Source organism: Coturnix japonica, chromosome 2 (genome assembly GCF_001577835.2).
Source record: "Coturnix japonica isolate 7356 chromosome 2, Coturnix japonica 2.1, whole genome shotgun sequence".
Taxonomy (NCBI): Eukaryota; Metazoa; Chordata; class Aves; order Galliformes; family Phasianidae; genus Coturnix; species Coturnix japonica.
Window position 1 is genome coordinate 37,021,929 of NC_029517.1, and position 23,385 is coordinate 37,045,313.

General features: G+C 41.8%; 2 protein-coding genes across 3 annotated transcripts in view; one reads left to right on the forward strand and one right to left on the reverse strand.

Moving 5' to 3' along the window:
* The window catches only part of STT3B (STT3 oligosaccharyltransferase complex catalytic subunit B), a 46,084-nt gene extending 37,082 nt beyond the window's left edge, over positions 1–9,002 (forward strand). Inside the window, exons 11-16 of the mRNA XM_015853900.2 lie at positions 52–239; positions 737–908; positions 2,822–2,995; positions 3,981–4,094; positions 5,132–5,344; positions 7,328–9,002. Of these exons, the coding sequence (XP_015709386.1) occupies positions 52–239; positions 737–908; positions 2,822–2,995; positions 3,981–4,094; positions 5,132–5,344; positions 7,328–7,408 (942 nt within the window). The 3' untranslated portion in view covers positions 7,409–9,002. The remainder of the gene's footprint in view (positions 1–51; positions 240–736; positions 909–2,821; positions 2,996–3,980; positions 4,095–5,131; positions 5,345–7,327) is intronic.
* A 3,046-nt stretch (positions 9,003–12,048) lies between these two features.
* Positions 12,049–23,385, reverse strand: part of OSBPL10 (oxysterol binding protein like 10) — a 91,851-nt gene continuing 80,514 nt past the window's right edge. The window contains exons 10-13 of one of the 2 annotated variants that reach the window (XM_032442363.1): positions 16,729–16,915; positions 15,773–15,955; positions 14,093–14,246; positions 12,049–13,384 (exon numbers count right to left, since the gene is read on the reverse strand). In XM_032442363.1, coding sequence (XP_032298254.1) covers positions 13,340–13,384; positions 14,093–14,246; positions 15,773–15,955; positions 16,729–16,915 — 569 coding nt within the window. In that variant the 3' untranslated portion in view covers positions 12,049–13,339. The remainder of the gene's footprint in view (positions 13,385–14,092; positions 14,247–15,772; positions 15,956–16,728; positions 16,916–23,385) is intronic. The other variant, XM_015853901.2, reaches the window with a different exon arrangement.

Genomic DNA, 23,385 nt, shown 5'->3' on the forward strand with positions numbered 1-23,385 from the left:
TTGCTTTAGATGATTGAAGTTGCCGTAACAGCTCTGTTTGTGTTTGTTCAGGCAGGCAAAGTGAGAAAACATGTATCTGAACAGGAGAAAACAGAAGAAGGACTGGGTCCCAACATCAAAAACATAGTTACTATGCTGATGCTGATGCTGTTGATGATGTTTGCCGTCCACTGTACCTGGGTCACAAGCAATGCATACTCCAGTCCTAGTGTTGTTCTTGCTTCTTATAACCACGATGGGTAAGTAGTGACACAGGTCTGAAAATAATTAAAGGGCAAAAGCATTTATAGTTCCTTTGCATTTATAATTTGTTTTGCTTTTTATTGTATTAAGGCAAAATTGTCACCTGAATGAAAAACCTCTTAATATTCTACTTTTCAAAAGTATCTAACATTTTACAAAATAATTAATATCAATACATAAAAAGAATCCTATCCAAAGCCAGTAAGCATGAGAGTTTGAAAAGGAACAAAAAAAGTATTCGGGTCTTACAGCTTGTTAATGAATATATATTCAACTGGAAATGCATTCAGTCACGTCTTCAAAAGCAGTTTCAGCTTCTGGCTGTTCAGCTGTCCATGAGTTTAAGTTCACGAGTACAGGCTGGGGACTGAATGCCTCACAGGGAGTGGAAAGCATAAAAAAGGCTTTGTTTGTGAGCCCAGATTTATCATGATGCAGTCAGTTTCTTGCCAACATTTGTACTGATGTGAATAAAATGAACTCTGTTTTGCAGCACTCGGAATATCCTGGATGACTTCAGGGAAGCGTACTACTGGCTGAGACAAAACACAGACGAGCACGCCAGAGTAATGTCGTGGTGGGACTACGGTTACCAGATCGCAGGGATGGCCAATCGGACCACACTGGTAGACAACAACACTTGGAACAACAGCCACATAGCTCTGGTAAGCGTGGCCATGCTCTGCAGAGTGCCAGCACCAGAGTGTCTTCTTTTGGACAGATATGAAAGTGTAGATGTTTATTGAAGGATAAAATGACACAAAGAAACAGGTGGAAGAAGCAGGTATCTCGGTCGTTATTTCAACTCTGTTATAAAGGTTGGATTGGGGCTAGACGGGATCAATTCTGCTTTTGGGTTCTCCATTTTGTTTTCTTGGAGTTTCCAGAACTTCAGCTCCACTTCAGTTTGTCGTATTTTCTTTGTGTGAGGATGGACAGCATGGGGTCATGTAACCATTCCCCTTGAGAAATGCACTGCAAAAACTCACCTGGTACCACTGCTCGGCCAGCACTGTCCAAACACAGATCAGTTCAGTTCAGCAACGTTTTGACTGGATTTTGAGTGGCACTATGAAAACTGACCACATGAAATGCATTTTCAGGCATCCTGGAAACCTGAGAAAGCTTATACATAGCAATAGAAGTGTTGCAGACTTCTTCTGTACCTTCAGTTTCTTCCAGTTCCAAAGTTTAAGGGTTGCTCTTTCTATCTAAGGCAGGGTGTTTGTTGCCACTGTCTGTGTCTACAGGGACACCATCCTTTTTTCAGAAACAAAGCAATGCTCTACATGGCCTTACTAGGTGCTGTGTAGTCAGCCATCACTCAGTGCCCGCTTCTTCCCAGAAGACCCGTGTTCTGCGACGTGGGCAGAACGCCAGGAGGAGCTTGGGGGAAGTGATAAAATAGTTTCTGTCTCCTGTCAGTACCCAGCGCAGCAGTTGGACCAGATGTGCTGGCAAGCAGCATTCAAAATGAACAAATTAATTGAGTTGTGCTTCAAGCATACAAAGTGCTGTAAAAATGCGTGAGGTGAGGTGGCAGGGAGCAAGCATCAGCCAAAAGAAAGCTTGGGAAATGGAATCATTGGTGCTAATATTAGTCAGCAAGCTTTCCCATGTAATAAGGCTTTTCTCTTTTTTTCTCTTGCTGGCCTGCCAGAGTCAGTGTGTTACTGACCATGTTCATCTGCTCTATAGACAGCTCTGTTTTGCTGTTGCCAGTATCTATAGTACAGATACTGTGTCCAAACCTGCAGATACCTTCAGGACAAGATGTATAAGGTGAACAGATGGACCATAAAACAATCGCCTGTGTTTTGTACACACAGTAACTGTGCACGTTACATCACTATTTATTAATGGTTTTTAATAAAGAATTCTCCCCAGTATGACTGGAGAGTTGGTACTGTTCGCTTCCGTTTGAGAACAAAGGGGGAAGTAAAGCACTACGTGTGTTTTGTGGCAGATCTCTGAACTTGTGTTTTGAATGAGGCATTGCCCTGAAATCTTTGCCAGGTGATTTTTTCCTGGACAGAAATAGAAATCTGCCAAATAATTTCACACAGATAAGGATAACAACAGCCAAGAAACTGAAGCTCTTGGTCTTTCTGACGGATTGACAGCCTAAGCTTAGTGTTTTCTCATTAAGTTCTTGACTTAACTGAATTTTACCCATTTGGATGCAGTATTATTTATATTGTTTTGCCCTTCTGCTACAGTGAGACATTATTATACATTTAAGTACAAGAGATTCTGTGGCACACAGGCCTACTGAACTGATGCCAGTTATTGACCTAAGTGGATTTTATAAGTGTGAAAAATGCACAAAAGGAAAGCAGTTGTTACCACACTTTTTACAGCTCATTTCACTGGGCAGCCCTTTTCCCACAGAGCAGAAGACGTTTCCATTTAGGTTGAGCTTTTGGCCTTCTATATGAAGACAATCTGTCTTATCTACCTATAAGGAGATTGTGGGGTCAGGTGGGGAACCATATTCGTGGTCTTGCAGGTGCTTGATATGAGAATGTGATCAGTAGGCAGCTGTACAGAGACTGAGGGTGTTTTTGCTGTGATGCAGGTGGGAAAGGCCATGTCCTCGAATGAGTCGGCAGCATACGAGATCATGAGAAGTCTGGATGTGGATTACGTTTTGATTATATTTGGTGGTGTGATTGGCTACTCCGGTGACGATATCAATAAGTTCTTGTGGATGGTGAGAATAGCAGAGGGGGAACATCCCAAAGATATTCGGGTAAGTGGAAATGCACGCGGGGAAACTGAAGGGTTCTTAGCCAAATGTGATCTGTATTTTCACCTCCATTTGTTGTGGTTTTATTTAACCTTTATTTACTTTGTCATTTTTCTGGTGTTCATCACCATGGAGAGAAATCTCTGTTTACTGCAAGTATTTGAAAACTACGTTAGGGTTGTTTTTCTAGAACAGCAGCAGTGCAGAGGCCTGCAGTCTGCAGGACAGGTTCTGTCAGTATTTACCTGTGAAAGGTCAGTAACCCCAAAAGCTTCTCAGTTTCTTTTTTTGCACTGTAACAAAAGAACAAGGTATGCCTTATCATTCCTGTCTATGTCTCACTGTGCACCACTGAATTACTAAAAAAAAGAAACATTCAGAATGTTTAAATAGTTGGTGTTTCCAATTCCTTCAAACTCCGTAATAGCAGGAGACAAGTTAGTGTTAATATTTATGTAGAGCTGAAGTAAGTTATTAGAATGTCTCCAATTGCACAAGCCTGTAGTAATATTTGCTTAAGCCAAACAAAAACTTCCAGCACAGACATAAGGGAGATGCTGCATGAAGAGTTTCATCGTGCACTTGTATATTAACAGCGTGGTACTCTCTACATTTGAAGAGTAATTCTGGTAGACGTCCTACAACTACTTCGTATCTTTTCAAGTCAGGTTTTCAGTGACTGCTTACAGTAAAGTGACAGAATTTGTAGCAAGACAAGAATAGAGATGTAGAAAAATTGTTCCGCAGCATTTTAGGTTACAGTGAGTCAGTTTGTAACTGATTCTACCTTCAGTGACCACCATCAGCACTGACTTGAATCAGCTTTTAAACTGCAGAAGTCAGAAGAATCTTAATGATTCTTTATGGAAGTTTTGTTGGGGTGGTGGTGGTTTGGTTTTGTTGGTTTTTGTGGAGAAAGGAATGAGAAATTACCTTACATAGAGGTTCAGTTTATATTAACTCTATCTATCTTCTTTTGCTTTCAAAGGAAAGCGATTACTTCACTCCTCAGGGAGAATTCCGGGTAGACAAGGCAGGTTCTCCAACACTGCTGAACTGCCTCATGTATAAGATGTCCTACTACAGATTTGGAGAGATGCAGGTTAGTGCTCACTCTTCTACTAAATCATAGTTAGAATGTGAGAATACAAATGTTACTCTGATGCATTTTCCACTCTTTAGATTGAGTACTGCTCCTAGTAATAGAATCTTAAGTAAGAAAGTAATCTTTAACAAGTAATCATAACACCTCCAAACTACTTCCTGAACAGAGCCTTTAGGCAGAAGCAGCTGTACTGCTAAGCTAGGCTGGCACTCAGCTTTGTGCTGTCCTTTACTTGGCCTCAGATGAGTGTTCTAACTCCATTATGGAGAGGACTTGATAAGCTTCAGTTCTTTTGTGGCGGGGAGCATTTCTTGTTAATAACAGCAAAACAGAACTATTAATAATTGTCTTTATTTAGTATCTGTCAGAAACAACCCAATTTCTATCCAAGTCACACTGGTGTTGTAAGCAACTCCATGCTATATAACGGAGGGAGGACCTAATTCTTACAGCGAGCCACCAGTCCCCTTTGGGATCATCAAACGTGTGTAGCTAAATTGGACTGCTTTGCTTTTTTTCTTCGCACCACCAGCCCTTACCCCATGAGCTCCTCATTCTGATCAAGAGCTCTTTATTCAGCTATAACTTAGAGGCCATGGGATCGTGTTCTTAACACAGGGGTCAGATTGAACTGATAATTCCAATAAGGAACTATTTCGGACTTGAACAGAAGAAACATGATAGTGCAAAATATTTCAGTATGAGAGTAGAAAAATAAAACATTAACAGCTGTGCCAAAAAAAACCCCCAGCCTACTCTGAGCAGTTGTACCTTTGTCTTTCATTGGAATAGCATATTCTCTGAATGCAGAAGTGGCGTTTCCATTGGAAGATACAAATGGGTGAGGGTTCTCAATTTTGATAGTTGAGAATAAGAGAGTATTTTCCAGGTCACGATAACCAGCGTAAGAAAGGAAGGAGCATCCTTTGAGCAGACCAGTGGAAATTATTGCCACGTGGTATAAAGCACCATAGCTTGTGGTGCTGTGCTTTTGGGTTTTGTCTTGAACTAATACACAACTCTGGTCTTTGTAGCTGGATTTTCGGACACCCCCAGGATTTGATCGTACGCGAAACGCTGAGATTGGAAACAAAGACATTAAATTTAAACATCTGGAGGAAGCCTTTACTTCAGAGCACTGGCTGGTTAGAATATACAAGGTGAAACAACTAGACAACAGGGAGACGCTGGATCATAAACTTAGAGTAACCAACATTGTACCGAAACAGAAGTATTTGTCAAAGAAGGTGGGTTCACAGTGAAGTAACTCAGAGGGTCGAGAGAGGGCAATTTATTTTTAAGTCAATCACATAGCGGGTGAATTATGTATTTCCACTAGCCAGAATGTTACGGATACTGTTCATGTTAGTGTCCAATATCAGACCTGCCTGCTGGTAATAATTGTTAATTTACTGTCTGCTTAACTTACAAGCATGTGAAGACACAAGGCTAGATTTTTTTTAGGCAGAACGCTAACTGGAAATAGAGCGTGTCACTGGCTGTTACAGCTCCTAAGTCTTCATGTAACTGGAAGCATAATCTCTAAAGTAAAGCAATTCATGTTTCAGTAACTATGGCTCACTAAGTAAATTATGTGGAAGTTGCTTTCTGACTTTGTTTGAAAGTAGTGATGCCTAGAAGTTTAAAAATGGCACTTTTGTATGAAATAAATTAAATATGAAACTTTTGTTGATGGAACTTAAGTGTCTGGCTGCTTACTGTTTGAAGTCATCTTAGCGTTAGTTTGGCGCGCTACTTCAGCCTGCTAAGAAGGATTTGTTATCAGGGAGCTCGGGAGAATCTCAGCAGCAGCAGCAGCCCTGTCCTTCACGGCCTCTGACCCCTGTGTATACTAACATACGTTGCAAAAGGAATCCCAGGATCCTGTCAGAAAGAAAGGTGTGTGAATTAGCTCAGGCAGTAAGCATACACTGCGTCATACAAGTACAAATGAGGAATGTTGGAAGGGACTGGTAAAATTGGTAAAAATGGCATATTTTTAGTGAAATAAGGCATTTGAGAGTTGCCAAGGAAGCCAATCTTACTTTAAAAAGACAACAAGCAAAAGTTATTCTGTGCCTAACTTACAGTGTAACTTTTGCTTGTAGGTGATAAAGCAAGGCTGTATGTAGTAATTGTGGACACACTGACTTCACTAGAGCTGTGGATGTGCCAGTTCTGTCTAAAGGCAGTTTAGATCCAGCACCAGCTGTTGTAGCACCAGCTACTAAAGGATTTCCCACTGAGGAATCAGTGAACCGGGAAAGAGCTCAGGGCCGCTGTCTACACTCAGATTGCTTAAGCACATGCTGAGGGCTCTGTAGTAGCTGAAGGTTTCAAAGGGCTGCTTCCTTACTGGCAGTCCAGTCCTTCTCCTGTCACTCTTCCACGATAAGGGCTGACATTGCTCAAACTCACCAAAGTAACAAGTCTGAGTATTGCGTTCATATCTCACTTCAAAACACTGTTAGTTTTAGCAGAAAGTTAAAAAGTCACATTGAATGGATGCAACGGAGCCTGCTGCTGTGCACAGCACATTGCAGCAAGCTTGGGAGCAGCCCAGTGCGCAGCTCCGCTCTCCAGGAGCAGACTATTTATTTATGCATTTTGAATTTCCAATGAGCCAAGACTAGCACTGATACTTCTCCCCATCACCACCTCTGTTAAAATAAAAAGAAGAAGGGGGAACCTAAAGCACGCTGATAGAGACCCACAAGCAGACAGCACTAACAAGCCCGCAGGCAATAGAGGACTAAAGACTAGAGAATATGGTTGTGCAGTTTCTCTTCTTTATGAAAAACCCCATTTTGTGCAAGCAAACATTGCTATCAACCTTGCTAACTTCAAAGAGGATCAAACAGGGCAAAAGATGTGAGGTGGTATTTCCAAACAAAACGAATGCTCTCTGTCGCTTCTGCTCTTTGGCCTATTTAGCAGAGCTTTATCGCGTTGGTTAATTATCAATTCTGCCTCAGCACAAAGCTTTGAAAATAACTCCATGGATCGTGTGTATGTGCAGCTTGGAAAAGTACAGCATGCGCAAAAGCGAATGCTGGGCACGAATTAACAATCCCAGTTTTAAAAGTAATAAACAGATAATACTTAGTTGAGGATTTACCCATTAAGCTCTTTAAAAATAAATCTAATGCTCGGACTGAAATGCACAGCATTAAAATCGCGGTCAAGATTAAATCATTAACTAATACGTTGTATTCTGTTTTTCTTTTTAGACCTCCAAAAGGAAGCGTGGCTACATTAAGAATAAACTAATTTTAAAGAAAGGCAAGAGACCCAACAGGAAGACAGTTTAAATACACTGTTCCGAATGCTAATACGAAGCAGTTGTCCTTGAGATAACCGGTCTTTGCCTTTAGCTCGAGTCATGTTTCACAGCAACATGAGGGTACAGAACCATCATTGGTCCAGATTATTGTACAAAATTTTCAGGCAATGTCTGATTAAAAATATTGGCTTATTGAGAACAGCTGTTTTAGATTTGTAATGTGAAGCAAGACAGAGCTGCTATCCAAGTCTAGCAGCGTTTTTTTTATTGGTACATATTATCCTTCAAATCGGTTGAGAATTGGGACTGACTGCACCAAAGAACCCTGTAATTTGGTCCTTGGCACATGCATACTTGTCAATCTTTCTTGGAACACGTTCAGCTGAAGAGCAGCAGCATGTAAACTGGAATGGTTAAATCTAAAATGACTTGTTTTCGACAATTACGAGGAAATAAAGCTGTCTTTGAAATTAAACCTTCAGAATAAGTTCCTCCCATAATTACCGCTCCATGGTTTCTTCAACCGTCCCTTCCTCCCGCTGCAGGCTGGTTTTGATCTGGGGTGTGAGAAGTAAAGCTGCAGTTCCCAGCAGAGCTGACAGGACAGATAACTGGGGGACGGCTCGGACCGGATGAGCTGCTTTTGGTTAACAGTGATTGCAGTATTGCTGCCTTACGCTATCGTTTCATCAGGTAGACGAGGCAAGCCTTGCACATTGCAGATACAAGGGCTACACTTATTTGCATCCTCTGGAAAAATCTGAATCAACAGTAATGAATGCGATAGAAACGTACAGCTGAGCACCATACGGTGGCTGGCGCTTCAGAACTGAAACTAAACTCTTGTAGGTAAATGTTTACATTAGTAAAACAAGCAGAGCCTGTTGTAGGAAAGAAAAAGGTTGACAGGTATACAGCCCCTTTTCTGTGGCTGGCAGCGGTAGAGGGTTTGCAAACCTCTTCCCCCCTCACCGCCTTCGCCTGCGAGGACAGAAGTTCTGCTGGAAATCTGTTTCTCCGCATCTTTTATTTAGTGCTCAGTTCAACTGAAGAAATCCCCGCTGTAGCGCTACCTGCTTCGTCTTTTATACTCATCTCCTGCTTGTTTTTTGTTGTTTTCAAAGAAAAAGGTGGTGAAAACCGTCACATTAAATGCACTAAAGTAATATAAGTGGAGACTGAACGTGTTCGCTTTCCAGCTATAGGGAAACTTTATACAGACTTGAACGTTTTCTTTAGATAAAATGGAAGAAGGGGTTTTGCAGTTTGTTTTCCTGCCACAGGTTGCAACTTTTTACCGAAACCAAACTTGCATCAACAATTTGATGTGAAGCGCAGAATAGTATGTACCTTTCATGAAGAACATGTAACCTTACAGTGCTCTGTTGAGAACGTTACTGCTGACTTCTTCCCCAAGCTGTAGGATATTTTTGATTTACGAACTCGTTTCCAGCTCCAGCGGTTCAATAACTACAGCTGCAGCGTTTTCACTGAGGTCATTAAATCTGGATTTCTGGGCCCCATCATTCGGAGATTTCACTTCTATTTCGTTGCTTTCAAGCTCAATGCAGACCAGTTGTTGACTGTAGGGGAAAATAAAGTTAATTCAAGTTTTGTGTTAATAAGGGTGTTGTGTCGGTTTTGTTGTGGTTACTTGATAATGTGGTGCTTACAGTCCTAGCCATCAATTCATGCACTCAGACTGGGTCATGCAAAGTTACTGACCTCAGGAAGTTGCTGCAGTGAATCCACAGCAGCTACTTATTAAAGCTGGAAGGATGTTAAGTTAAACACAGAACCTCCGCTGTGAGGAAATCCAAAGCAGCTGTGATAGTTCCAGGGAACACACCCTGCACTGAACAGTGCCCGTGGCTGGAGAAGCTGAGAGGTCGCCATCACTTACATCAGGCAGACGGGTGATGTATAATTTGTCGTATTCCAAGCAAATCTACACCCTGACTGCTCAGCAGTGCTAAGAAATAAGCAGTCGGGCATTTGAAAGACTGCAAAAGTCAGCTGAACAGGTGCTGCTGGTCAGTCTCCTGTTTAGCTTTAATGCAGCCTTGCTTAAGGGGTGACCCTCCCATCTCCAAGTATCTTTACAGTTCTGTGAAAAAATGTGTTCCATTTTAGCTGTCAGCGTTTTCCTTCAGTAGAGCAGAAATAATTACTAATGTTATAGTATTTTTAAAGCAACATGAAAGGATAAGCAGCTAACTCCAGGAACCTCAACCAGCCTGGGCCCAGGATTACCTGCTGCTCACTTACCTGAGCATTCTTGCATCTAATTTGAGTTCAAGGCTTTTACCACTAATCTGCATTACAATAAAAACTTGCTTTGACATCATTAGGAAAATATAAAGAATTTCCACCGTACCAGCTGGCACTGTGTGCCCTTCCTTGGTCCCTCAGGAACCAGCACCCTGCAGGTGCCCAACTTCCCCCATCCTCAGCACTCTCCCGAGAGCTGAACCCCCCTGGTACCAGCAAAGTGCAGCACGCTCAGTTTGCACCATTCTCCAACCTACCTTCCATCCTGGGCTGCTTCCTTACCTACAGCCATCCATCCTCTTGTTTCTCTACTGAGTCAAGGGTGCTAGAGCTGGAAGCACGGTTGCTACAAAGGAATCAAGATCTAAAGGGAAAAATAGGTTTGAGCCAGACTCGGCCCTTCAGTTGCTGAAGAACTACACCTGTGGACTCAGCTGGTGCTGCTCAAGTTTGGCACCACCTGGGCACTGCTATGAGTGGAAACGAGGGCAGCACTGCTGCTATTTATCCCAGCAGAAACATTCGGACACTTGGAAGCAATTCCAGAAGAGGAGGGGAAGCTGTTTGTTAGTTAAGTACCTATCTTGATAGATTTACTCTTGGAAGCAGCAGTTAAATGCTTTGACTCAGCCCTCTGTACATATCAATGCCACTGAGTGAAAACTGAAATGAAATCCCATTTGGCAGCGACTAAAGCTGCCATGGCCCCGAAGCAATGAAACGAGAGGTGAGGAACATGACTGAGTGGTATTTCCTGTCTCATTACAGCCAGGGTTGGTCTGTTTTGCATTAAAACAAAGTCCTCTGGCATGGTGTTTCCCAGCAATGTGGATGAACATTAAAAACAAACCAGACTCACATAATCTGACATCTGAGAAACGCAGACCACGCCAGTGTCCAGTGCTGCAGTAACCCGGAGCCGTACTTTAAGATAATCTCTGTTAATGACGAAATTTAAATGAAATGATTTCCAGAACTGAGGGAACACCGTAACCTTTTTCCTTTCTCTTTGCCAAAACAAGGCTCATGCTTCCCAGCCTTTCCAAAGCCCAGCCCTGTGCTCTGTGTGGTGCTGCCCAAGTTAAACACCATCAGCTGTACGGTGTCTGGCAGCAGTAACAGGGAGGGACCACTGAAGTGCATAAATAAAAGGCAGAGCTCCAGTGACAAATCGCTCCTATCAGAACCATGAAAACGGACCACGTGTGCCCTCAGCACTGTGGTAGACCTGGAAATAAATGCTCCTCGTTAACTAATTCTTCAATGGAAAGAGAGAGGGGCTTCCCGCTACTGAATGAAACAGCTTTTATTCACCAGCATCGTAATTCTAACTTCACAAATCACAAGAGGAAGGCAAACCAGAAGAGACCGCCAGAGCATCTTTTAAAATGAGGAAGGTAGAAATTATTTTCTGAATGTTTCTGATATGGGGGGGTGGAATTTTCAGTGAGCCTGTGGCGGCTTCTTTGGTGTATGACAGTCTGAGGTTCTAGGGGAAAAAAATGTTCCATGTGTTTAATCTGCATTTGGAGTGATCTTTGTGATGATGCTACAAACTGCACTGGGAGCTCCGGATACCTACCAGACTCAACTAAAACAAGAGCAGAACCATGACGGGCGTACAGCTGGCAGGTGGCAAGGAAGGCATTGTCCTGCCCATGCCTGGTGGTGGCATTCAGTGATTGCCACAACTGCATTGCTGTGGTGGTGTTAGACAAGCACTGACTGCAGCTAAAAATAAGGTATTTCTCTCAAAAAACAAAAATTGCCAGTTACAAAACTAAGCTCATTCAGTCCACGTTTTCCTTAAAAAATAGTATTTAAATCACTCATAAATCCTTCTAATGTGCAAAAAAAGAAGGTATATCCAAGCAGAGAAATAACATTCATGAGGAAAAGGAGGCTGCACTTGACTACATGGGGTTCTGAAGTTCAGCATGGAAAGATCTATCAGAGTTACGTCCAGTGAACTAATGTCTCCTTGTGCACACACCTCTGTGTGGCCTCCAGTTACTCGAGAGATTTTAATATCCATAGAACATTATAAAATGCACAACACTCAACAATGGATAGAAGCGACACTTTCACCTACATGTAGTAGTGTAACAGGTGCAAAGCAACAGTCATCCTATTAAGAAAGCAGACAAAAGGCACAACATAATCAGCGCTACGAGGCAGGGCCTCACGACAGGGGGTGAGAAACAGGTTTCTTTGCAGAGTGCTGTAAGAGCAGCACTGAGCAGAAGTCGGCACGTCTCAGTGTTTGCTGTCACTGCTCTCGAAAACACCTTCACTTGTAACAAACACAAACTGAAAAGCAACGAAGGTTTAAGGAATTCAAAGAATCCACAACGTCCTTCTGTGTGACAGTGATTATCTTACAAAGCAAGATCAAGCTGCAGGATTGTTTACTCTTTTATTTTACAAAACAAGTTACATCCCATTTCATTCATTTCATTAATAAAGTTCTTGTTTCAGCATAGTAATTTACTAAATCGTTTCTCGAACATCAGAAAATCATTCATTTGAAAAGGCTTCTCATCTCCACCCACGAGGAACCATTCAAAGCGATCACCTGGGCCACAAGCGAAAGGAATGAAGGTACAGCTCTGTGTGACCAAGGACTGAGGGGCTCTGACCCCACAAGCAGCAGTGGGCAGGGGCAGCTCTGGAGGCTCAGACCCACTGCAGCAGCCGCACCTGATTCACAGCCTGGCATTTCTGCACAAGTGCATCAGCAGCAGTTTGATTTTAAAGGCAGGGCTGTGACCCCAGGCCCTGCGGAGGGGGAGGAGGGGCAATGTTTGAGGGGGAAGTTGAGGCAAATAAGTTTGAAGACCTCAGCTCTATCTGCCAGGAGGGATTTAGCAAAAACATGTAACCAAACGCATCTGCATGACAACAGCCAAAGAACATCACACAGCAAGACCAAAAGCAGCTGGCTAGGAGCGACCGACTGGAGACCTGTGAAACTTCGGGAGTAGGAACAAACAGAACAGTGAGGACACGCCGGGTTAGTGCCAACAACGTTCTTGAGAAGGTATTGCTACTTCTTGTAAGAGCAGAAAATTCACACCGCAAGTGACAAAAACATGCTCTTAAATCAGCATCCCAAAGAGCGCTGTCAATGCATCATTCATACGTCAAAGTGAGTTACCCCGTGACTGTTGGAACGGAACGACTGCCATTAAGTGACGTCACATTTCAAGTGCAAAACATTTTTGGCAAAAGTGAAAAATAGAAAACCTTAACCAGTACTAATAAAAAAGTGGTTTTTAAATACTAGCACAGGGCCTGATCCTGCAAGCACGCAACTCGGGAACCCCAGCTGATGGCAGCCAGAGTTCTGTGCCCTAACTTTTAAAGGATAAGGTCTTTAAATCACCATTAGTGTTTATACTTTGTTTATGCGTAGTGTAGGTAACACACACACACAAACACACATGCAACACTGTGTGTCTATATGTGCGTATATCGTACACGTGTGTGTGTGTCTGTGTATCCATACACACCAAATGGCTCCTGAATCACCTTGAGCTTGTGGTTATTTGAGATGCACTGTTCACAGTATATAGCTTCTCAATTGTATCTTCTGAAAACGAGACCTAATCAGCGACATTTTACAAGTTATATACTGTATCTTTATAATGCCTTTAAGGTAAAATTATAAGACAACTCCCGTATCTTGTCAAAGGCTCTTCCAGAGAGGATTCAAGTATTGCCAACCATCTCCCTGTAAGAAAATTAGGGACAGGTTACAAACAAGATTTATACATAATGCATCTTCTTATGTCCACATAAAAGGTAAAACACCACCACTGACACTAGAAACCACCCCTGTCCTCTGCAAACTCTGTGCTTAATGAAATTACAGATAATTTGTGCAGCAGGGAATGGAATTCCCAAGGAGAAGAGAAGCAATGGGAAGATGCAGCAGATGAAACTACTGGTTTAAACAGCTGCACACACTGGCTAACTTAAACACAGCTGTGTAATGATTCTCTCAGTACATCTTATTTCCCCTTCCGCTCTTCTCTAAGGATGAACAAAGACGAACTTTGTAAAATATACCTCATTTCAAGCAGATGAATCTCAAGCCTGCTTACTTACATTGGGCCTATGTCCCTAAGAACATGTTCACTTTGCCATGCTAAGAACAAGATTATTAGGCAAGCATTTGCAAATCTAGCTGTGGATTTCAAGGTAAAAAGCAAAGCTTCAGGTGCCTGGTACCAAAAATTCAGTGTTAAACTCAGTCTAATTGAACAAAAGTGAACAAATGTACAAAATAAACACGGAACAATCTATTGCTTCTCTCTATAAAATAATCAGTGATATGTAAAAACACTAGCCCATGGTAAAACCACAAAGGTCCATCTGTACCAGCACTCATCTGCACAAAGATGGTACTGGTCTTAGAAAAGAAAACATAATGCAGTACCTCTTTGGCAAAATATTTTGGCTTCCATGGGGTTGTAAGAGCCGCACGCTGCCTCTCCTCTGCTCGCTGTCTCTCTTCAAGGTGGTGTTTGTGTTCTGTTGCTGCATCGATGTTGCCTTCCTTCAGAGAATTGGTGACGTGCTGCCAGAGGTGCCTGTGTGATGGGGAAGGAGCACACATGACAGTCAGCACATGGCTACAGCAGCAACGCAGCCAGCGTTGGACTGGTGCCACGTTGCCATGCCACCTCCACAAGTCACATGGATGCTGAACTACCACTTCACTCCTATACCCATTTGCAGACCACATCTTCAGATACACTCAGTTCCCTGCAATCTCCCACAAATTACATTTCTCAGCAGTTTCTGTTCCTCGAATCTTCACAGCCTGACCATTTTTCCTCAAAAGTGATGAATGGTTTTGCCATTTCCTGTTCACATCCTTTACTGATGACCTACCCCAAATGACAAGCATTTATTCTGCGTGTCTTTGCAGCCAGCTTTGGAATGACATGACAGAAGCCAAGAGAACATTAACCCGGGGCACTGACTGCTCCCAATGGCTTCCTAACAGAGGTGCTGACACACCGATGCTCAGAAGCCCTTCAAGGTCTACTCATTTATTTCCAATTGACAATAACTATCAGTACAGAACCAGATTTGTTTTTACCAGCAGTATTGAGAAGCAATGCTTCCTCACGCTGCATTCACCGAGCAGCACCTTGGCCCCAAAGCAGACTAAGAAACTGACTGCAACTCCCACATATTTCCAGGGGTGTTTAAATGAGTTTGTTGACAAGCTGATAAACAGCACGCCCTGCAGAAGCACTAGATAACTGTAATTTGCTTAGCAGTGTCAAAAAATACAACAAATACACTGCAGTTACTGCTTTCATTATTTACTACAGCCTTTCCTTGTTACTAAACTACGAGGAAAAATGAGTTTGTGATAAAAAGATACGTCTAGAAAGTAAAAAAAAAAAAACAAAGACATTTGACCTTGCACAATGTCTTGAGATACGCCATTGTACAATAAAGAAATACATTTAAAGATTATAAAATGAAGTTCAACTCGTGTTTTTAAATCCTCCAATAAAGTGTTTCATAAAGTGCTCCTAAATTCAATAAAAATATTGATTTTCCTGAAGATAAGTGAGAACAGTTATTGACAGAATAACAGAATGAGTTTTTTCTAATATACCTGAATCAGATGAGGCAGGTGATGTGAGTTCTGACAGCCTAGAAACACCTGCATGTGTATTTCTGTCACACTGGATCATATGTTACATTTCTGTACATGCACACACATCACATATATTACGTGTATATGGATGAAACACGTAAAATGTGCATGAACAATAAGATGCAAAGTTACAAACTGACTAATTTGGCTGCCACGTTACAATCCAAGAAATACATAAAAGACTGCATTACCATTTTCAAATGCTCATTAAAATGCTTGTGAGCATTTTTCCCACTGGAAAACTCATGTTTACATCATTACAGCGTCATTTATCTACCAAAGAACCAATACACAACTTCAGCTCCTTGCACCTAGATTAACGTGCTAAATGAAAGCAAGGTTTTTTAGCACCACACTGTTGATAACTGCAGGTTGCTTCATGATTCTGTTTTCTCACCTGGGATTCAGAAGCAGAACGCTGTAATTCTTCTGCCTTACCTTGATTCCAGTGGGCCTTGTTTTGCTATTGGTCTAATCTTCTTCTTGGTAACAGGCAGTTTGCTAGTGTCAATCACTTTGGTTTCTCCATTGCTGTAAGTGAATTCCAGCGTGCCATTCCATTCTCCCTGTGCCTTGCATACGATGGTATTAGTGGGATTATGTTTCACTTCAGCTGTAACCCTAATTGAAGAAGAAGAAAAAATAGACCACAAGAGTGATAACTGGTACCATTCATTATCAGTGTGTGAAAGCATTACTGCTGTACCGCTGCTAAGGCTACAAGTGTGTTCTTATGTCTATGAAATAGTTTTTCAAGCATAAAGACACTGCTCTCCATAGACCCAACTAAAACAGGGAGCAGTATCCTCTGTGTGTGTCTGTATGAACAAGCACACTGTGTGTTTTAGCAGCTTGTGTCAAGTCATCTGCAAATTCGCTTAAGTTTTTAGATGATTAAACTATCACAGCACAGCCATCCCCATTTTGATGGGCACCAATTAATCTGTCCCTTTTAGATAAAGCCCTGTCAAAACAGCCCGTGTCAATTATTAGCCAGAGCACAATGTTGAAGGGGTTGACACACGTATGGAAGGATAATACGATCAACGGTAAGCGCAGCCATGGAAATGGCTACAGTCTGCAGCAGAACAGGAAAGGGAGCCCTGTGTGTTAATGATCATGTCACCAACTTAAGCACGGAATTAAGATGCAAGCTATCCTGCACAGCCCTTCCTGACACTCCTGACACTCTCATAAAGGGGACCCAAAGACAGATGAGCAATAGTTTCATCCCATATTTCAGTGCGGAAATGGAAGTCCTCAGTGGGGAACTACTACTATGGGCAGTGATGTACCAGGCATCTACAGCGCAGTGTAGTAGGGGAACCAAACAGATGACCAGCTAAATCTTTCCTTGAAATCCAACAGGAGGTCAGCCACAATAATTCCCATACCTGTGGACTTTCCCTCCATAGAAGGGCTTGGTGTGGAATGTGACCGTAGCAGAGTAGCCAGTCCTGGCACAACTGATGTTGACTTTGCCTCCGAGCTCCACCCACGGGATGGTAAGTATCGAGCGAGCGTAGGCACTGGGCAGTGTGAAAACATATTCTTCTTCGTGCTCCAGCAAGTACAGAACACCTACACAAAGAGATTGACAATGAAAAGGTAGAAGCTCATTTATAAGGTATGAGATTCACTGATCAATTATTGTCATTAAAATACACTACCACAGAGGGCACAACATGAAACTTGCCTTGAAGGAGGGTACTGCCAGCTCCTCTCCACTAGTTTATTTCTGACTAATTTTCTGTTGGGAACAAAAGGTTCTCTGAGTCCGGCTGGATGCAATCAAGAATCGTGCTTAAGGTGACCACCTAGGAATTTCCTAGAAGTCTGCTCCTTTCTTTCAAAGGGCCCAAAAACTCTTACATAACTACTGGGAGGCCACTCCTCTGTTACCACTGACACCAGCCTCTCTACCATGCAGAGAAAATTGCTGCCAATTCTATTTCATTCTATAATGGTTCCTAACAACAAAACGAGCAGCAGACCTACAAAGGAACTAGTACCATATCTGATGAGAAGATTGAATCAGCTTTCATTGAAGTTATTGATGGAGCTCTATCCCCATCACAGCCGTACTTTGGTCTTTAAGATGGCAAAGAATGGGACATAAGACCTAAAATCAGGTAAAGAGCACTTTAAACCTTGCACAAAGAATTAGGTAATGCCAACTATGTGCAGAATATTTTTATTACAGTTCTACACTCCTTTATAACCCATTTAATACCTAGCTAAAGGCAAATTTATACTTGGAAAATAATTTTTCACAACAGGGATCAAAAATAACCCATTGTGAGAAGTACTCAGACCCCAGAAACCTCTGAAAATATCAGGAAAATTATCTTGACATACAGAAAGTAATAGAATCAGTTCAGCAACCAGATGAGCATAAGCCAATTTACCTCACCCTGGGGCGGAGAGGGGAAGAATTGCAACACATTAGTAGCTGTATTTATTAGTTTGTCTATCTGTTGAAGACAATAATGACACATCTTGCAAAGTGATCTGAAATGTAACGATGGAAAAGCACTGAATAGGAACGAGCTACTAGTATTGTCAACATAAAAACATGCCCTTAATGCTGTACAAAGACACAAACCTAAGTGACATTCAGAATTTAAAAGCACAGAGCTCTATGAGAACCATCATTCTAAATACCAGCTCCAACTGCTAGAACAAAACACAGGTACAGGAAGCTTCTTAACTTGCTGTTTCTGTCTTCCAGTAACCTCACAGCTTTCCGCTGTTGTCTCTGGACCTCTGCAACTGCAGCTGCCAGCAGCAATGCAGCCAACACTCCTACTACAGCAAGTCTGACACAAACAAACCAGAGAGTGCAAAAGCACGAGCACAGTACAGCAATGTCATGAAAGAACCTTCCATCATTTTACCTTGCCAAGTCACAATTTGTTTGTGTCATGTGCTGAACCCTCAACCTCACTAAAAGTTCAGAACACAGCTGGAACACACACACATTTTGCCTCGGGTCTCCTCAGTTCCACTCCTGTAGGTAAATGCAACCTTAACACCTTTCAGGAAGGCTGAGCTGCGTAAACCACCCAGGACACATCCATCAGCACAGCCCTGAGTGCCAGAGCTCAAGGTACATTTGGACAATGCTCTCAGACACTGGGTTTGGGTTTTGGGAGGGTCTGTGTGCAGCCAGGACTGAACTCAACTGTCCTTGTGGATCATAACACAGAATATTATATGATTCTTCGCTTTTATGATTCTATAATGGCTACAAATACACAAAAGGGAAATGCCTGCGGTTGCACAATTTCCAAATGGAAGACTGTAACAGGTTTTAGATCCAAGCCCATCAGCCAGCAAGAGGATGCTGAAGCTCCCCATTTCCCACAGCTTTCTACTTCTCAAGGCCCAGACACGCTCCTCTGACATGGGAGGAAAATGCCAGGATCAAAACTGTTGGCACGGGTTTGCTTTCACCACTCTGATGGGATCAATAGCTCTACTTCTCCATGCAGGGATGGGAGGGATGCAGAGCTCTAATCATCAGTGCAAAGCACACTGAAAAGTGAGTGGCAAATAATAGCAGTGACCTTCAGTGTAAATATTTAACAACCACAGCAGGTTGTGTATTAAAAATTGAACCAGCTCGCTTAGCAGCATTCCTAACATTTGGTAGCATCATATTTTTCTTCTTAAATTCCTTAAGCATCTCAATAAGTACATTTCTTTAATGGAGCGCTACCTCCCTTGAAACATGGCTCCAGCTCAGTAATTACAACCTAAAGAAGAACAAAGGAAAGATGTGAAACATCCACAACTTGATACCACTTTCAGCACCAACACGTAACCACCAGTTTCCCATTCTAACTCTTGCATGGTCCACCTGCAAAACCTCATGTGACTGAAGCAGCGCAGGGACTGCAGCTGCACCACTGGGCCTGAGCTAAGAGCTGTGTCTCTTTTTGAAGTGGCAGCCAAAGGGACACCAAGACGCAACAGATATAACTGCTACCACCCTTGGAGTTCACATTTTAGCCTCCCAATTTTACTTTGAGAAATTAAAAGGCACAAAAAAGAAAACCTAACAGGTTTGGGTTTTTTTGTTTTTTTTTTTACTAATGTTTCCTCCTCTTGCATCAAACAATGATTTTGGAAGCTGCAGATTCCTTCAAGAAGTCATTAAGTATTTATAGGCAGCTATTACAGAGGGAGAATGCATCACGTAAGTACTCTGGGAAGAAAAGTAGATTTAGTAATCTAGTGTATTATTAGAACAAAATCCCATAGAGAAGGGTGAATTTTTTGTAAACAAGCAGTGAATTTTGAAATCTCCCCTTGAAATATCCTTAACGCCATTTACTCCTGCTTTGATTAAGGCAACATATTCACAGCCACGCTCCTTTCCATGCCTCCCCAGCCCACATGAAAGGAAGCGATGTTCACAGCGTATCATTTTGCCCCTTTGACTATTACACGTCCCTCACTGACGCTGTAGCTTTGTGAATTGATTTTCCAGTAACATGCATTGACGGAATACCCAGAGGATACTCTGGATCAATAACTGCAGAAGAGGCATGTGAAATTTAATGCTTCCCACTGATTGTTCGGAGATCAATCTGAACAACAAATGGTATGTGGGTCATAAATGGCCGAGGGCAGTTTCCTGATTTAACTGGCTCTTCACAGTCTGTATTATTCATAACAGGGCACAAATGAGAGTGAGTTACTCACTGGGATGCAACACACGTGGATGCAGCCCATCAGCAGCCACCACAGTTCACACAAGATGCCCTTGTCCCAGACATTCTAGCGAGCTGCTCTGCACTGCTTGTTTTCCAAAAGCTGGACACCTTTGCTAAATTCAGTAATGAGGACCGTGTCATACAGAAAGTTATGAAAGCACCAGGCTAAAAATATTAATTACAAAAATTAATGCTAGGAAAATATTTCGTTAGTTCCAGCTGCATGGAGCAGAGCTGGTGGATTAACAGGTTATTAATTCCTCAGGAAGGTAAATGATATATTTTGTTACATGCATAAATGCATGCACATACATACATGTGAATGGAAAAAAGTAAGACAAACAACACTTGTTGCTTTCACTTGTATTTACCCTGGAAAGAGCACTGAGCCTTTCCCTGCTTATCAATCCTCTTCAAGGCTGATTGATTTCAGTTTTAAGAAATAACTTCTGAAAGCATCTCAGGAGTTTTTAAAAGCATTTAAATAGAGAAGTAAAAACATGAGATGTAACTAAGCCAATTGACTATAAAGAATAATCCACCTAAACTGTTTGAGCTACAAATTAACCAGTGAATCAAAGCTAACACTTCCCGTTGGATTTTGCTGCTTTGCAACAAAAACCAAGGACAGACCAGGGGCACACAGTGAGGTGTGCTCAGAACAATGTTTTCTACCAGAAAAGCCTTATCTTACAATCAGAATCTGTTTGAAGATTCCTTGGACCATGTAAAGCACATTAAATATTTACTCTGACTCTTACATCCCCTGCTAATTTAAATCCTAACACAATTCTATTCATTACGCCCTCCTCCCCTCCCTCACTCTCTCATTAGTACATAATTAACATTAATCAGAATTAGGGACTGTGTGTGCAACGTGAATTCTTACATGCAAAATACTCCCTCTTCTAATTCCATTTTCTCCTGGGGAAACTCTGGCTGCTCTGAAGAATGCTTTTGTCACACAGCGAAGAACAATTCTCCTTAGCAAACCAGATTTGGAGCCCTCATAACCAAAGACAAAGGCCTATCATAAAAAAAATGCCTCTTACGGGCTTCCAGCATCACCTGTCTACTCACTCTGCATCTCTGGAATTAATAAACAAAAATCATAGTAGACAATCTTAGGTACTTTGAGTTGCAGCAGACACAAAAAATTGCAATTTGGATACAGTGCTGTACCATTTGTACGACAGATCCATACTGCTACCAAATCCCCTTATTTAACCTCCTATAAAAGCCTTGGCAACTCTACTGCACCCTATTTCAGCAAGGCACAAAAAGCAGCATGTGCTCCACATCTCAGGGCATTATGACAAGTTGAAAACACAACTTTGCAAAAGAACCATGGAAATGTTATTAGCATATTCCTTACACAATTAAGTCCAAACATCCAGTACTACACTACCTATGTAAACAGTAAAGTGCAATATAATAAACATGTCTCAACTGTTTGGAGGCAATACATATACACAAAAAGAACCAACATTCAGGGGACAGCAGCTTCCACGTACACCACACCTACTTGTATTCAATGCTAAGGTCACAAGAAAGTTAGAGGATAAACAAAAGCATTCTGTTAAATATCTTAAGTAGAGCAAGACAGTCACTGCTACCACTAAATTATGTGAATTCAGCACAGTTTGCCTCTGCTGCTCTGTGGGGAAGGGTTTTTCCTCCCTACATACATCAAAGCAGTGTTGAATGAATACACAGGGTAATGGAACTGCCACATGAGCACCAGAAAGATCTGAATATCATCTCAGGAAGGACAGAGGCACATGGGAAGTCAAGAAAATTGCCTTTTCAGAATCTAGAATCCATAACAAATATTCAAAGGCATCTACATGTACAGAAGTAAACTTGACAGGTTATCTTAAACACACATCAGAGTCACTGAATGCATATCCTGAAAGAGCAAGGAAAAGAAGCTGAACAATCATAATGAAAATTAAATAAATAAAAAAGGAGGACAGAAAGGAGGACTTTTCATTGGTTCAGCAATATATTCCCCAGCATTCACGCTGACCTCAATCTAACACAGAATTTGTACTTATGTAAGACATAATAAAGAGAAGTCTGCAACAGCTTTTCATTTTTGCACAGCTTGACAAATCTATACAGCAACTGTACCAGGAAGACCTCCCTGGGACTAAAATAAAAGAAGAAAAAAAATCTATATTGGAACAAAGTATAGTCTTGAGTGAGGAAACCACACAGCAAGCAAACATTTTCAATACAGGCTGCCAGATTTGAGCTGTCTGTTCTCACATTATAGAAAAGATTCGCTGGTACAATTTCCTGCTGCTTATTGCTGGTCTTCAACACACAACAGAAATGCCTGGGCTGCAGTGGCGTTTCTCCATCACTTCACAGAAATGCTGTCACCATGAGTCTGCATGCTTCTGCACTGCTCACGTGAACAAAAGAAGATGAATGACAGCTATAAATTGGTAACCCCAAACTTCTTCCACAAATGTTCACCACAAAGACAGTGGTGAACCTCACACTAAAAGGGTTCGTCACCACAGATGTTCCCCAAAGCATGACTCCTCTGATGGCACCTCTCTGGGATCACCAAGGAAGGGAATTTATTCTCACTAATGAACACTAAACAATCACTGCAGTGGGGATGCAGTTAATTCCTATACCCTTTCTCTCTCAAAACTGGGACACATCAGGACTTTGAAGTCTTAAATAATCCCCACAGTAGACACCCCCAATCCCAGGGAACTGTGTGCTAGCAGCAAGAAACAGAGATTTCCTCATTCCTAAAAAGGCTTTGCTTTTGACTGTAATTCCACTTAACAGCTCCCTTCACCCAGAAAAACAGCATCAGATATGAATATGTACCAGAAAAATGTGACAAGTGAAACCAATGACTTGGCCTGGAAGTAGAACAGACAAAAGGACCTGTTTCCCTTCTGACACTCCCTTCACCCCATATTAAAAGACCAAAATCTCTGGAAAAAGGAAACAGCAGCACTATTACAGACTTCAACTATCACAATATCGGATCCAACAGTGAAAAAGTTTCAAGGTTCAGGTATGAGAAGTGAATATATATTGACACCAGGAAAGAAGCCACTGTAGCCATGTCTACCGTTCAACTTTGTTCTTTATCTCCAGCAGAAACAACAGAATATATCCATCTGCTCTTCGATATCAGGGTGTTTATTTCGTCACCCTACTTGTTGTCCTCACCTTCCTTTGTTACTGTCTTCAATGTTGATATTATTTAACATAATGGAAAAAATAAACAATTACTCTAAATCGTTCTGGTTCCCTTTCTATGACTATTAAGAGCAGCACCTAAAACTTAGTTAACAA